The 12,921-nt window shown below is 47.9% G+C and overlaps 1 protein-coding gene across 1 annotated transcript; it reads right to left on the reverse strand.

Moving 5' to 3' along the window:
• Window positions 1-1,522: 1,522 nt before the first annotated feature.
• On the reverse strand, window positions 1,523-5,111 carry LOC119317414 (probable methyltransferase PMT15). The gene is made up of 6 exons (XM_037591864.1): window positions 4,251-5,111; window positions 3,189-3,399; window positions 2,802-3,099; window positions 2,333-2,725; window positions 2,108-2,185; window positions 1,523-2,010 (listed from the first exon to the last, which is right to left on the reverse strand). Exons 1-6 carry the CDS (start codon window positions 4,977-4,979, stop codon window positions 1,794-1,796), a joined length of 1,926 nt encoding a protein of 641 aa, XP_037447761.1. The 5' UTR covers window positions 4,980-5,111; the 3' UTR covers window positions 1,523-1,793.
• Window positions 5,112-12,921: the final 7,810 nt, after the last annotated feature.

Raw genomic sequence — 12,921 nt, forward strand, 5'->3', positions numbered from 1 at the left:
AAATATTTAGAAACAGAGGGAGTAGAACATACACTACTTGGTTTGCATGAGTTGTCACCTATGACTCCTAGCACAGACATGCAGACAGCGTTCGTGCCTATGAACCGCCAAAAAGTTGATATTTCAGGGATTTCGGGCTAATTTTCTTATTCTGTTTGATTGGCTGGCATCGCTCGCAGGTAGCAGCAGCCAGCGGCCCATCTCGTTCCCTTTCTGAAAGGGCAACCGAGGTGCAAGTTGAGAGGTGCCATGTTTCCAAAGGCAATGACCTGACAAGAATTGCAGTTGGGTTTTGTCGATAGACTGGTCAAGGCAAACCTCGGATACATGCGAATGCATGGACACTAGCTTGAAGCAACAAGAAAATGTCTCAACTTGCTGGTGGTTCATATGCTATGCTCCTCTTAGACCCAAAGACTTTCGCCTGGTGTTTCATATAAAGCCACAAAATCTTGTAACAGACGCCACACCCACTGAAAACCTCAGTTTGCAATTACAGTCGAAAACCGGGCAGAAATGCAAGGCAAATCGGCAGGCCGCCGCACCGCGTACGCAGCTCTCTGAGCCAACAAAGTCTTAGGCCCTGTTCAAAGTCATTCCAGCTCCTAAAATTACGAGGAGCTGCGGAGCATCTGTTTCCAGCTCCGTGTTTTTTAACTCCAGCTTTGGAAGCGGAATGGTGGAGTGGCGGGTCTCCGAACAGGGTCTTAATTAACGAGTGAAGAGCCTTGATCGCCTTCAGCACGCCCCCGCAGTGCTTGCCAGCCACTGAGTCATTGTGCAGGTGGAATTTTTTTATGCAAATACTTTTACTCTTGCCGCTACAGAACAAAAAAAGAATCCCCACCTGCGCATCATCCGGTTTTCAAAATGTGAAGTTTTTCACATTCAAAATGGGCCGAATCGGGAGGTCGGGCTTACAACATGCCAGCCTACTCAACAATGATCCACGGGCCCAAGAAAAGCAGCCCAGGATAATAAAATTTCAATCACTCGTTTCAAAAAAAAAAAAATCAATCACCAGGCAGTAAAAGCAGTCCAAATCAGGACTGAACAAATTAACCTGTTCATGTACCGCGAAACTGTTGGCCTTGATGTTACAACTGTTAGCTGCGAGTGTTTGGACACTCCTCCGTACTGTCCAAAATATGTGGGCATGCAGTATGGGCCAATGGGAAAGTTTCAGATCAGACTCTTTAGACTTTAGAGAGGCCTCCTGCCCTGTCAATATGTCTGTATCAATTCAATTCATGACCCCATTATCCCCCCTAGCGCTTCTGAGACGGTCCCCATTTTGTCGCCGGTCGGGCATCCTAAGCATGTAGCCTCACACAGTTGCGAGATCTGAAGAAGAAAAAAGGCATATAGCCTCACACAGTTGCGAGATCTGAAAGCCTAAGTTGGCTATGAATAAATCCTGAATCCAGTGTTGCTCATCAGTTAACTTTTCTGAAGACATAGCCAAGCTGGATTTTAAATACTCCCCCGTATCAAAATATAAGACGTTTTTTAACAGTCATAGTATCAAGAAACATCTTATATCTTGATACAGAGGGAGTAACTCGCAAACAGTACTTCTATTAATCACTTGATGCAATTTAGCGATCAAGTGACACATACAAATTATGCCGTGTTTTACAGCTTACTTGGAGACGAATTTCCTATATAAAGACATAAATAAAGAGCATAAAATAGGCAGTTCATGGAGCTACAACAAATGGCGATCCAACTTTGAGATCTTCCGAGCAATGTGCTTATGAGCAATACTATATAGATGCTATACTCCACTGGTGCTATTGGTTCTTGGCAGTCCAATACGTCTTGGCAACCAGGAGGATCTTCTCCCGGACGAGCGGGCCGTCTTCGTGGTCGACGATCTGGCTGTCCCACCTCATCCGGTCGGAGACGCTCTTGACCTTCACCAGCATGTCCACGTCGTCTCTGATGATCACCGTGCCCTCGGGCCTCAGGACCCTGTCCATCTCCAGCAGAATGGTGTCCATCTCACACCTTGCAGAGTGGCAAGCCGGCCCGTCGTCAGAGAGGGTGAACACTGACGCAAGTTCATTACAGGGGAATTTTGATGCAGATTATGTATGTATGTTACCTGCTCTTGTACAGAGTGAAGACCGAGTCGGCGTGGATGAGATCGTAGGTCCGCGGATAGGTGGACGTGCCCTCGCACCTGCAGTGAATTAATGGATGCAACGAGATCAGAAACCGTACGTTGCGAGACCACGACGCCGACACCGACACCGGCGCACCGCTGGTGATCACTGTGGTAGGGGCCATGCAGTGGTACGACTGGTGTGCCCGGTGGTAGAGGACTAACCAGTCCTGGTAGCTTCCGATGAGGCCGCGCTCGTAGACCACCCCGAGTGCGCTGGAATTGGCCACGGCCGGGACCATGTTCATGACCCACAGCGGGTAGCTCGCCAGCGCCGCCGCGAAGCCGCCGAGGCGGGCGTTCATGTCGAGCACGTTGCGGTACCGTCCTTTCTGCTCGAACTGGTTGATCACCGCCTTGTAGTGGCGGACCCGCTTCTTCCACAGCTCCGTGTCCTGCTGGAACGCCTTGGCCGTCACGCCCTTGACCGTGCCCCGGGAGACCCTGGGCGGCACGGCCGTGAGCCTCTGCGGCCACTTCTTCACCGCGCCGCCGGCCACCTCGCTCGCGTCCGAGACCTCCGGCAGTGGCGTCACGCAGGCCTCCATCTTGTCGTACCTACCATGAGAGCTCAATTACAGCAACGAAACTGGTAAGTTAATGTTAATGACTCGATGTGGTCTGTGATAATTACCACGCTGCGTCGGCATTTTTCTTGGAGCAGAACGGCGGCGACTTGGCGGCCTTGCGGGAGGCCTTGCAGCCGGCGTGGTTGGCGGGTTTCTGCCAGACGGCGATGTCGCCGGCCTCCTTGATCTTCTTCCAGCAGAGGCTCCGGGCGACCGCCTCGATCGCCTCCTGCTCGGCGTTGAGGTCCTCCTTGCTCCTCTCCCACCCCTTCCAGTACTTCTTCCAGTTGATGGGCGGCCCGGACAGGATCCAGTACCCGCCGGGGCGCAGGACACGGTCCAACTCGATCAGGTACAATCCATCTGCACGTTTTTTCACAGCGCATGCCTGAGCTGAGTGACCAGGGGTGGCATGGAATTGCGTTTCGGTGAAGAGATGACGGTGGGCGTACCGTAGAGGTGCCAGGGGATGAGGCAGCGGGAGCAGTGCGCCATGTCGAAGGCGCGGGCCGGGTAGGTGAGGCGGTTGGAAGCGAGGACGCCGATCATGGCGGGGACGCCGCGCTCCAGCGCGAACTGCACCTGCGCCTCGTGCGAGTCCCGCGGCGCGAAGGACATGGCCAGGATGTCCCGGGACAGCAGGTACGCGCCCCAGCTCGCCACCTGCACGGCCCGCTCACCACGCATCAGACATCGGAGAGGAATGCTACCACTACACTACTACTACTACGTGCCATTTCCGCCATTCCCATGCTACGTACTACCACCACGGTTGGCTTGTTCTGAGGTCCAAAGTGGAAAGTTTCTTCCTACGGAATTACTTCAGGGTTCAGATAGCAGGTCGGCATTCGTGCAGGCAAGTGGTACTAAAATCCAGCCCTATGCGGATCAGCGAATGCACGTGAACGCAGTACATTTGATCGCAAAAAAAAGTTACCCTGCAAACGTTACTGAAAAGATAGACGACACTTGAACGGTGTCACAGGTGCAGGCTGGCAGTACCCATAATTGTGCTACTGTGCATTCGTTGAAAAAAGGCCACGATATTTTTGTCAATAATTTTGTGGCACCGGCTGAAAAGTGACAAGTCAAGCTTTTTTAATGAGTGACAGCTGAGTTCTGACCAGTCAAGTGAATAGCAGATTTTACAGTCCACTCGTGCTGTTTCAATTCTACTAGTTGTAGTTCATAGTTGCATAATTCACAGTTAGGTGAGAATTTCACCAATTCAAATGATGAAAAATATAACAAATGTGTTATTACTAATTAATTCACCCCATGTAATATGTTTTCAACATTCTGCAGTTTGTTCTCTCTAGTACTGCTACTATCTGAGAGTATCTGACAGACCTGTTTTGACCTCGGTTGAGCAAGAAATGTTCGCGTTTCCATTTCTCACTACTCCAGATGCAGTAATACTACCACAAGAACTAAGCCGGTTTCGAGCAAGCAATCCATCCTAAACCTAGTTAAGCAATTAGAGATAATTAAGATTAAGAAGCTTGGTAACTTACCCCGCAGCCGGTGTCGAGCGCGGTGCGGATGGAGCCGTCGTGGAGCGGGATGAGCTTCCCAATGTCGTCGATGTAGGCGTCGGCGCCGTGCGGGAACATGGTCCCGCCGCCGGGGAACCGGAGCTTGTCCCCGTCCACGCGGATCCAGTTCTGCACCGCCTTCTCCACGGTGAGCTCCTTGTGCGGCACGTTGGCGAACCACGCGACGTCGCGGCTGGCCGGCCACGGGAACGGGTTGCGGTACCCGGCGGGCGCCGGCACCAGGCACCGCAGCCGCTCGCGCCCCGAGGGGCAGTGCCGCTCCCGGTACACCAGCCGGTCCCGCGGGTAGCGCAGCGACCGCTTCACGTCCTCGCACGGCGTGTACTCCGAGTACTCGGCCGGGCACGCCGGGTACCTCCGCGGCGCCGAGGACGCGGAGGACGCGGCCCTGGACGCCACGGCGTCGACCGCCGCCGCGTGGTGCGCGGAGAAGTCGAGGGACTGAGCGGCGGCGGCGGTGGTGGTGGAGGGGGTGAGGGTGGTGGTGGTGCAGGAGATGTCGGTGGCAATGGTGACGGAGCGGGAGGGGGAGGAAGGGGAGAAGCCGCCGCCGTGGTGCCAGGCGCCCAGGAGGTAGGAGGCGGAGCAGAGGAGGGCGACGGCGGCGAGCGGCAGGAAGAAGGAGCGCCGGGCGGCGGAGTGGGCGGGGGGGATGTGCAGCTTCGTGGCCGCCGACCGGACCCCCATTGCTCCTTCCTCGCTCTGCTTCGGCAAGCAAGCAAGCACCCGCCCTGTGCTCACTGCTCAGTGCCCACTTCACTCTGGCTTGGTCAGTGTGGTCACTCACTGAGCTGGTAGCCCTGCCCGTTAGGTAGCCAGGCGGGGACACGGGTGTGAATAGCGCGTTTGGGACGCGACTAATATGCACCCGAGTTCATATGCTCCCGCATGAACAGTAAAATCGAAAAAAAAAATTAAAAAAAATCCAAATTTTTTTTGGAAGAAACATTGACAAAAGTTCTAAGTGCCTGCAAAAATTCATCATGAAATCACATTCCTAGAAGGCGTGGCAAAAAAAACAAAAATAATACTCTAAAAAAGCTACTTTCAAATGCATTTTGAAGCACTGAATTTATTTTTTTTGCCACGCCTTACAGGAATGTAATTTCATGATGAATTTTTGCAGGCACTTAGAACTTTTGTCAATGTTTCTCTCAAAAAAATTGGAATTTTTTGATTTTTTTTCAATTTTTTTCGATTTTACTGTTCATGCGGGAGCATATGAGCTCGGGTGCAGAATGAACTTTTCGGTTTGATTTGATCTACTGTGCGCGGATTAGGTGGTGATTACGAGTAAAAGTCACCCGTAAACAGCTTTTGACCGCGCATCGGTCTGTAATTCTGTGTTCTTATCAAGAATGTTCAGCTCGTGAGGCCACTGGATCTCGATGCTCATGTGATTTGCTCACTGCACACCATTCTAACCTTTTGTTGTTTGTCTTTACTGCTCATGGCCGGTGGCTCTAGCACGTGTTGGAAACATTCGCAGAGCTCAAGTATAAACAAATATCAACAGTTTTATTAGGGCATCTCTAACGTTAACTCGCCAATTTGCTTCGTGTCCGCAAACAAGGGACCAGTTCACCGATACTGATGTATGAGACCGTCATTCAATGCTGTTGGCATACATTTCAAAACCTAATTGAATTAACGGGATGAAATTCATGCAAACACGGCGGATTTCAATAAACTGGACAACATTCATGCAAACACAATGAATTTTCATTACATTTCAAACATTAGAAAGGAAAAAAACGTTCTGGCCCTAAACCTATACTAAGGCGGCGGCCGGCGTCCAAGCCCTTGCCGTCCTCCATCTGCCGTCTCTATGAGCACCAATGATAAGACCGATGAAGTGAAGTTGCGGTCTTCGGCGAGGAAGTGTAGAACATGGGAGACGGACTGGCACACATGACACGCAAGGCCTTGCCGCCTCCCATGCGCTACTCATCCTCGTAGAAGTCCGCGCCTTGTCCGTCGCCGGTGGACATGAGGTCCAAGATGGAAATGTTGGTGCCGCCCTGTCGTCGTCCCACTCCCACCGGACCGCATGAAAGTTTGTCAGCGGCGTGTAGGAGGCGCAACTGATGTTGTTCTCGTCCGCGATCATTTGCAACTGCGCCTCCGTGGCGATCGCTTCCTGGCGAGCGGCGGCTTGAGCACGGGCAGTAGATGGCACGCTGCTCTGTGACAAAGTTGTGGTTCGTCCGGCCATGCCCACCATGACTGCCTCGCTCGCGTGTTCGCTGTCGATTTCTAGGAGGAATAGGTTGTACCGTTGTTCTTCCTACGCCTGCTGAAACACTGATATAGGCACCGACGCAGGCTGCTCCTCCGCCGTGGCAGCGATGAGATGCACTAACAATTTGCTAGTTAAATATGTGATCAAATTTAACCACGATAAGACTAAGAAACATACACGGAGGGTAGTGCCATCAACGGCCTAGCATACTTGCTTTGGCGGGAATATTGTTGATGGTGTGTAAGAGCATTTACAAACCTGATCACATAATTTGGGACCCTATATACCTGCGCGTCCGCTCGGGGTAACCGGGCAAACCGCATTTCTCCCAGTCCATATCCACACACACCTCATATGTCCTATCTCAAATTCATAGAAAACCATGCAAATTACGTACCCTACATAGATCAACATATAAACATAGCAATCCGGCATACTAGCTCCGTCTCGGTGAACAAGTCATTCGCGTAGTTTTAGATCGACGATTTAACTATTTAAATATGTATTATATGTGACAAATATATATATTTAGAAACTATATCCGTGTAGAAATCTAGTGATATACTTTTTATAACATATAACATATTTAATTTCTCAAATCGATGATCTAGAACTATACGAATGATTTATTCACCTAGACGGAGGTACTAGATAACATATAAGCATAACAATCCAACATAGATATGACATTAAAAATTAACACAATCTAATACAAATGGGCATGTCGGAATTCATCACTTCACTAACTTAGATACTTATTAAAACTCAGAGATAGGGCGGCCGGATTTCACCTCTTCCTCGCGGAACGCTTCCCCTTGGGGTCTCGGGAGCGGCGACTGTCCATGTCGCAGGCGTCGGTAGCGGGGGGCGCATCGCCTTCTGTTGTGTCACTGTCCGACGGGGAAGAGGAGGAGGAAAAGATGATGATCCTCGCCATGCGCCGGGTGGCGTGATTCTGCTCCGTCGCGAGTCGTACGACTCTCTTCATCACCACCCTCTGCATCATCAATTGTCGGGACTGTTGGGGTACGTAGTAATTTCAAAAAATTCCTATGCACACGCAAGATCATGGTGATGCATAGCAACGAGAGGGGAGAGTGTGTCCACGTACCCTCGTAGACGGAAAGCGGAAGCGTTAGCACAACACGGTTGATGTAGTCGTACGTCTTCACGATCCGACCGATCAAGTACCGAACGCACGACACCTCCGAGTTCTGCACACGTTCAACTCGATGACGTCCCTAGAACTCCGATCCAGCCGAGCTTTGAGGGAGGGTTCCGTCAGCACGACGGTGTGGTGACGATGATGATGTTCTACCGATGCAGGGCTTTGCCTAAGCACCGCTACGATATTATCGAGGTGGATTATGGTGGAGGGGGGCACCGCACACGGCTAAGAGATTCAAGAGATCAATTGTTGTGTCTCCAAGGGGTGCCTCCCTCCCAGTATATAAAGGAGTGGATGAGGGGGAGGGGGGGGGCCACCCTAGGCGCGCCCCATGAGGAGTCCTACTCCCACTGGGAGTAGGACTCCCCCCTTCCATGTGGGAGTAGGAGAGGAGAGGGAAGGGGAGAGAGGGGGAAAGGAAAGGGGGGTGCCCCCCTCCTTGTCCAATTCAGACTGGGGGGGGGGGAAGGGGGCACGCGGCTGCCCTTGGCCGCCCCTCCTCTTCTCTACTAGGGCCCAATAGGCCCATTAGTCTCCCCGGGGGGTTCCAGTAACCCCCGGGTACTCCGGTATATGCCCGAAACTCCCCGAAACCATTCCGGTGTCCGAACATAGTCGTCCAATATATCGATCTTTATGTCTCGACCATTTCGAGACTCCTCGTCATGTCCGTGATCCCATCCGGGACTCCGAACTACCTTCGGTACATCAAAACCATAAACTCATAATATAACCGCCATCGAACTTTAAGCGTGTGGACCCTACGGGTTCAAGAACTGTGTAGACATGACCGAGACACGTCTCCGGTCAATAACCAATAGCGGAACCTGGATGCTCATATTGGCTCCCACATATTATACGGAGATCTTTATTGGTCAAACTGCATAACAACATATGTTTTTCCCTTTGTCATCGGTATGTTACTTGCCCGAGATTCGATCGTCGGTATCTCAATACCTAGTTCAATCTCGTTACCGGCAAGTCTCTTTACTCGTTGTATAATACATCATCCTGCAACTAACTCATTAGTTGAAATGCTTGCAAGGCTTATAGTGATGTGCATTACCAAGTGGGCCTAGAGATACCTCTCCGACAATCGGAGTGACAAATCCTAATCTCGAAATACGCCAACCCAACAAGTACCTTCAGAGACACCTGTAGAGCACCTTTATAATCACCCAGTTACGTTGTGACGTTTGGTAGCACACAAAGTGTTCCTCCAGTAAACGGGAGTTGCATAATCTCATAGTCATAGGAACTTGTATTAGTCATGAAGAAAGCAATAGCAACATACTAAACGATCAAGTGCTAAGCTAACGGAATGGGTCAAGTCAATCACATCATTCTCCTAATGATGTGATCACGTTAATCAAATGACAACTCTTTGTCTATGGCTAGGAAACATAACCATCTTTGATTAACGAGCTAGTCAAGTAGAGGCATACTAGTGACACTCTGTTTGTCTATATATTCACACATGTATCATGTTTCCGGTTAATACAATTCTAGCATGAATAATAAACATTTATCATGATATAAGGAAATAAATAATAACTTTATTATTGCCTCTAGGGCATATTTCCTTCAGTCTCCCACTTGCACTAGAGTCAATAATCTAGATTACACAGTAATGATTCTAACACCCATGGAGCCTTGGTGTTGATCATGTTTTGCTCGTGGAAGAGGCTTAGTTAACGGGTCTGCAACATTCAGATCCGTATGTATCTTGCAAATCTCTATGTCTCCCACTTGGACATGGTCCTGGATGGAATTGAAGCATCTCTTGATGTGCTTGGTCCTCTTGTGAAATCTGGATTCCTTTGCCAAGGCAATTGCACCAGTATTTTCACAAAAGATTTTCATTGGACCCGATGCACTAGGTATGACACCTAGATCGGATATGAACTCCTTCATCCAGACTCCTTCATTTGCTGCTTCCGAAGCAGCTATGTACTCCGCTTCACATGTAGATCCCTCTACGACGCTTTATTTAGAACTGCACCAACTGACAGCTCCACCGTTCAATAAAAACACGTATCCGGTTTGCGATTTAGAATCGTCCGGATTAGTGTCAAAGCTTGCATCGACGTAACCATTTACGACAAGCTCTTTGTCAACTCCATAAACGAGAAACATATCCTTAGTCCTTTTCAGGTATTTCAGGATGTTCCTGACCGCTGTCCAGTGATCCACTCCTGGATTACTTTGGTACCTCCCTGCTAAACTAATAGCAAAGCACACATCAGGTCTGGTACACAACATTGCATACATGATAGAGCCTATGGCTGAAGCATAGGGAACATCTTTCATTTTCTCTCTATCTTCTGCAGTGGTCGGGCATTGAGTCTTACTCAACTTTACACCTTGTAACACAGGCAAGAACCCTTTTTTTGCTTGATCCATTTTGAACTTCTTCAAAACTTTGTCATGGTATGTGCTTTGTGAAAGTCCAATTAAGCGTCTTGATCTATCTCTATAGATCTTGATGCCCAATATATAAGCAGCTTCACCGAGGTCCTTCATTGAAAAACTCTTATTCAAATATCCTTTTATGCTATCCAGAAATTCTATATCATTTCCAATCAACAATATGTCATCCACATATAATTTAGAAATGCTACAGAGCTCCCACTCACTTTCTTGTAAATACAGGCTTCTCCAAAAATCTGTATAAAATCATATGCTTTGATCACACTATCAAAATATTTATTCCAACTCCGAGAGGCTTGCACCAGTCCATAAATGGATCGCTGGAGCTTGCACACTTTGTTAGCTCCCTTTGTATCGACAAAACCTTCCGGTTGCATCATATACAACTCTTCTTCTAGAAATCCATTTAGGAATGCAGTTTTGACATCCATTTGCCAAATTTCATAATCATAAAATGCGACAATTGCTAACATGATTCGGACAGACTTAAGCATTGCTACGGGTGAGAAGGACTCACCGTAGTCAATCCCTTGAACTTGTCGAAAACCTTTTGCAACAAGTCGAGCTTTATAGACAGTAACATTACCTTCAACGTCAGTCTTCTTCTTGAAGATACATTTATTCTCGATGGCATGCCGATCATCGGGCAAGTCAACCAAAGTCCATACTTTGTTCTCATACATGGATCCCATCTCAGATTTCATGGCCTGAAGCCATTTTGCGGAATCTGGGCTCACCATCGCTTCTTCATAGTTCGTAGGTTCGTCATGGTCTAGTAACATAACCTCCAGAACAGGATTACCGTACCACTCTAGTGCGAATCTTACTCTGGTTGACATAAGAGGTTCAGTAACAACTTGATCTGAAGTTTCATGATCATCATCATTAACTTCCTCACTAATTGGTGTAGACATCACAGGAACCGGTTTCTGTGATGAACTACTTTCCAATAAGGGAGTAGGTACAGTTACCTCATCAAGTTCTACTTTCCTCCCACTCACTTCTTTTGAGAGAAACTCCTCTAGAATGGATCCATTCTTAGCAACGAATGTCTTGCCTTCGGATCTATGATAGAAGGTGTAAACAATTTCCTTTGGGTATCCTATGAAGATACATTTCTCTGATTTGGGTTCGAGCTTACCAGGTTGAAGCTTTTCCACATAAGCATCGCAGCCCCAAACTTTAAGAAAAAACAACTTTGGTTTCTTGCCAAACCACAGTTCATAAGGCATCGTCTCAACGGATTTCGATGGTGCCCTATTTAACGTGAATGCAGCCGTCTCTAAAGCATAACCCCAAAACAATAGCGGTAAATCATTAAGAGACATCATAGATCGCACCATATCTAGTAAAGTACGATTACGACATTCGAACACACCATTACGCTGTGGTGTTCCGTGTGGCGTGAGTTGCGAAACTATTCTGCATTGTTTCAAATGTAGACCAAACTTGTAACTCAAATATTCTCCTCCACGATCAGATAGTAGAAACTTTATTTTCTTGTTACGATGATTTTCAACTTAACGCTGAAATTCTTTGAACTTTTCAAAAGTTTTAGACTTATGTTTCATTAAGTAGATATACCCATATCTGCTTAAATGATCTGTGAAGGTGAGAAAATAACGATACCCACCGCGAGCCTCAACATTCATTGGACCACATACATCAGTATGTATGATTTCCAAAAAATCAGTTGCTCGCTCCATAGTTCCGGAGAACGGCGTTTTTGTCATCTTGCCCATGAGGCATGGTTCGCAAGTAGCAAGTGATTCCAAAAGTCCATCAGTATGGAGTTTCTTCATGCGCTTTACACCAATATGACCCAAACGGCAGTGCCACAAATAAGTTGCACTATCATTATCAACTCTGCATCTTTTGGCTTCAACATTATGAATATGTGTATCACTACTATCAAGATTCAACAAAAATAGACCACTCTTCAAGGGTGCATGACCATAAAAGATATTACTCATATAAATAGAACAACCATTATTCTCAGATTTAAATGAATAACCGTCTCGCATCAAACAAGATCCAGATATAATGTTCATGCTCAACACTGGCACCAAATAACAATTATTTAGGTCTAAAACTAATCTCGAAGGTAGATGTAGTGGTAGCGTGCCGACGGCGATCACATCAACTTTGGAACCATTTCCCACGCGCATTGTCACCTCGTCCTTAGCCAATCTTTGCTTAATCCGTAGTCCCTGTTTCGAGTTGCAAATATTAGCAACAGAACCAGTATTAAATACCCAGGTGCTACTGCGAGCTCTGGTAAGGTACACATTATTAACATGTATATCACATATACCTTTGTTCACCTTGCCATCCTTCTTATCCGCCAAATACTTGGGGCAGTTCCACTTCCAGTGACCAGTCTGCTTGCAGTAGAAGCACTTAGTCTCAGGCTTAGGTCCAGACTTGGGTTTCTTCTCTTGAGCAGCAACTTGTGTGCTGTTCTTCTTGAAGTTCCCCTTCTTCTTCCCTTTTCCCTTTTTAACTGGTGGTCTTATTGACCATCAACACTTGATGCTCCTTCTTGATTTCAACCTCCGCAGCCTTTAGCATTGCGAAGAGCTCGGGAATTGTCTTATCCATCCCTTGCATGTTATAGTTCATCACGAAGCTCTTGTAGCTTGGTGGCAGTGATTGAAGAATTCTGTCAATGACGCTATCATCCAGAAGATTAACTCCCAGTTGCATTAAGTGATTGTTATACCCAGACATTTTGAGTATATGCTCACTGACAAAACTATTCTCCTCCATCTTGCAGCTATAGAACTTAT

This window comes from Triticum dicoccoides, chromosome 6A, assembly GCF_002162155.2.
Source record: "Triticum dicoccoides isolate Atlit2015 ecotype Zavitan chromosome 6A, WEW_v2.0, whole genome shotgun sequence".
NCBI lineage: Eukaryota > Viridiplantae > Streptophyta > Magnoliopsida > Poales > Poaceae > Triticum > Triticum dicoccoides.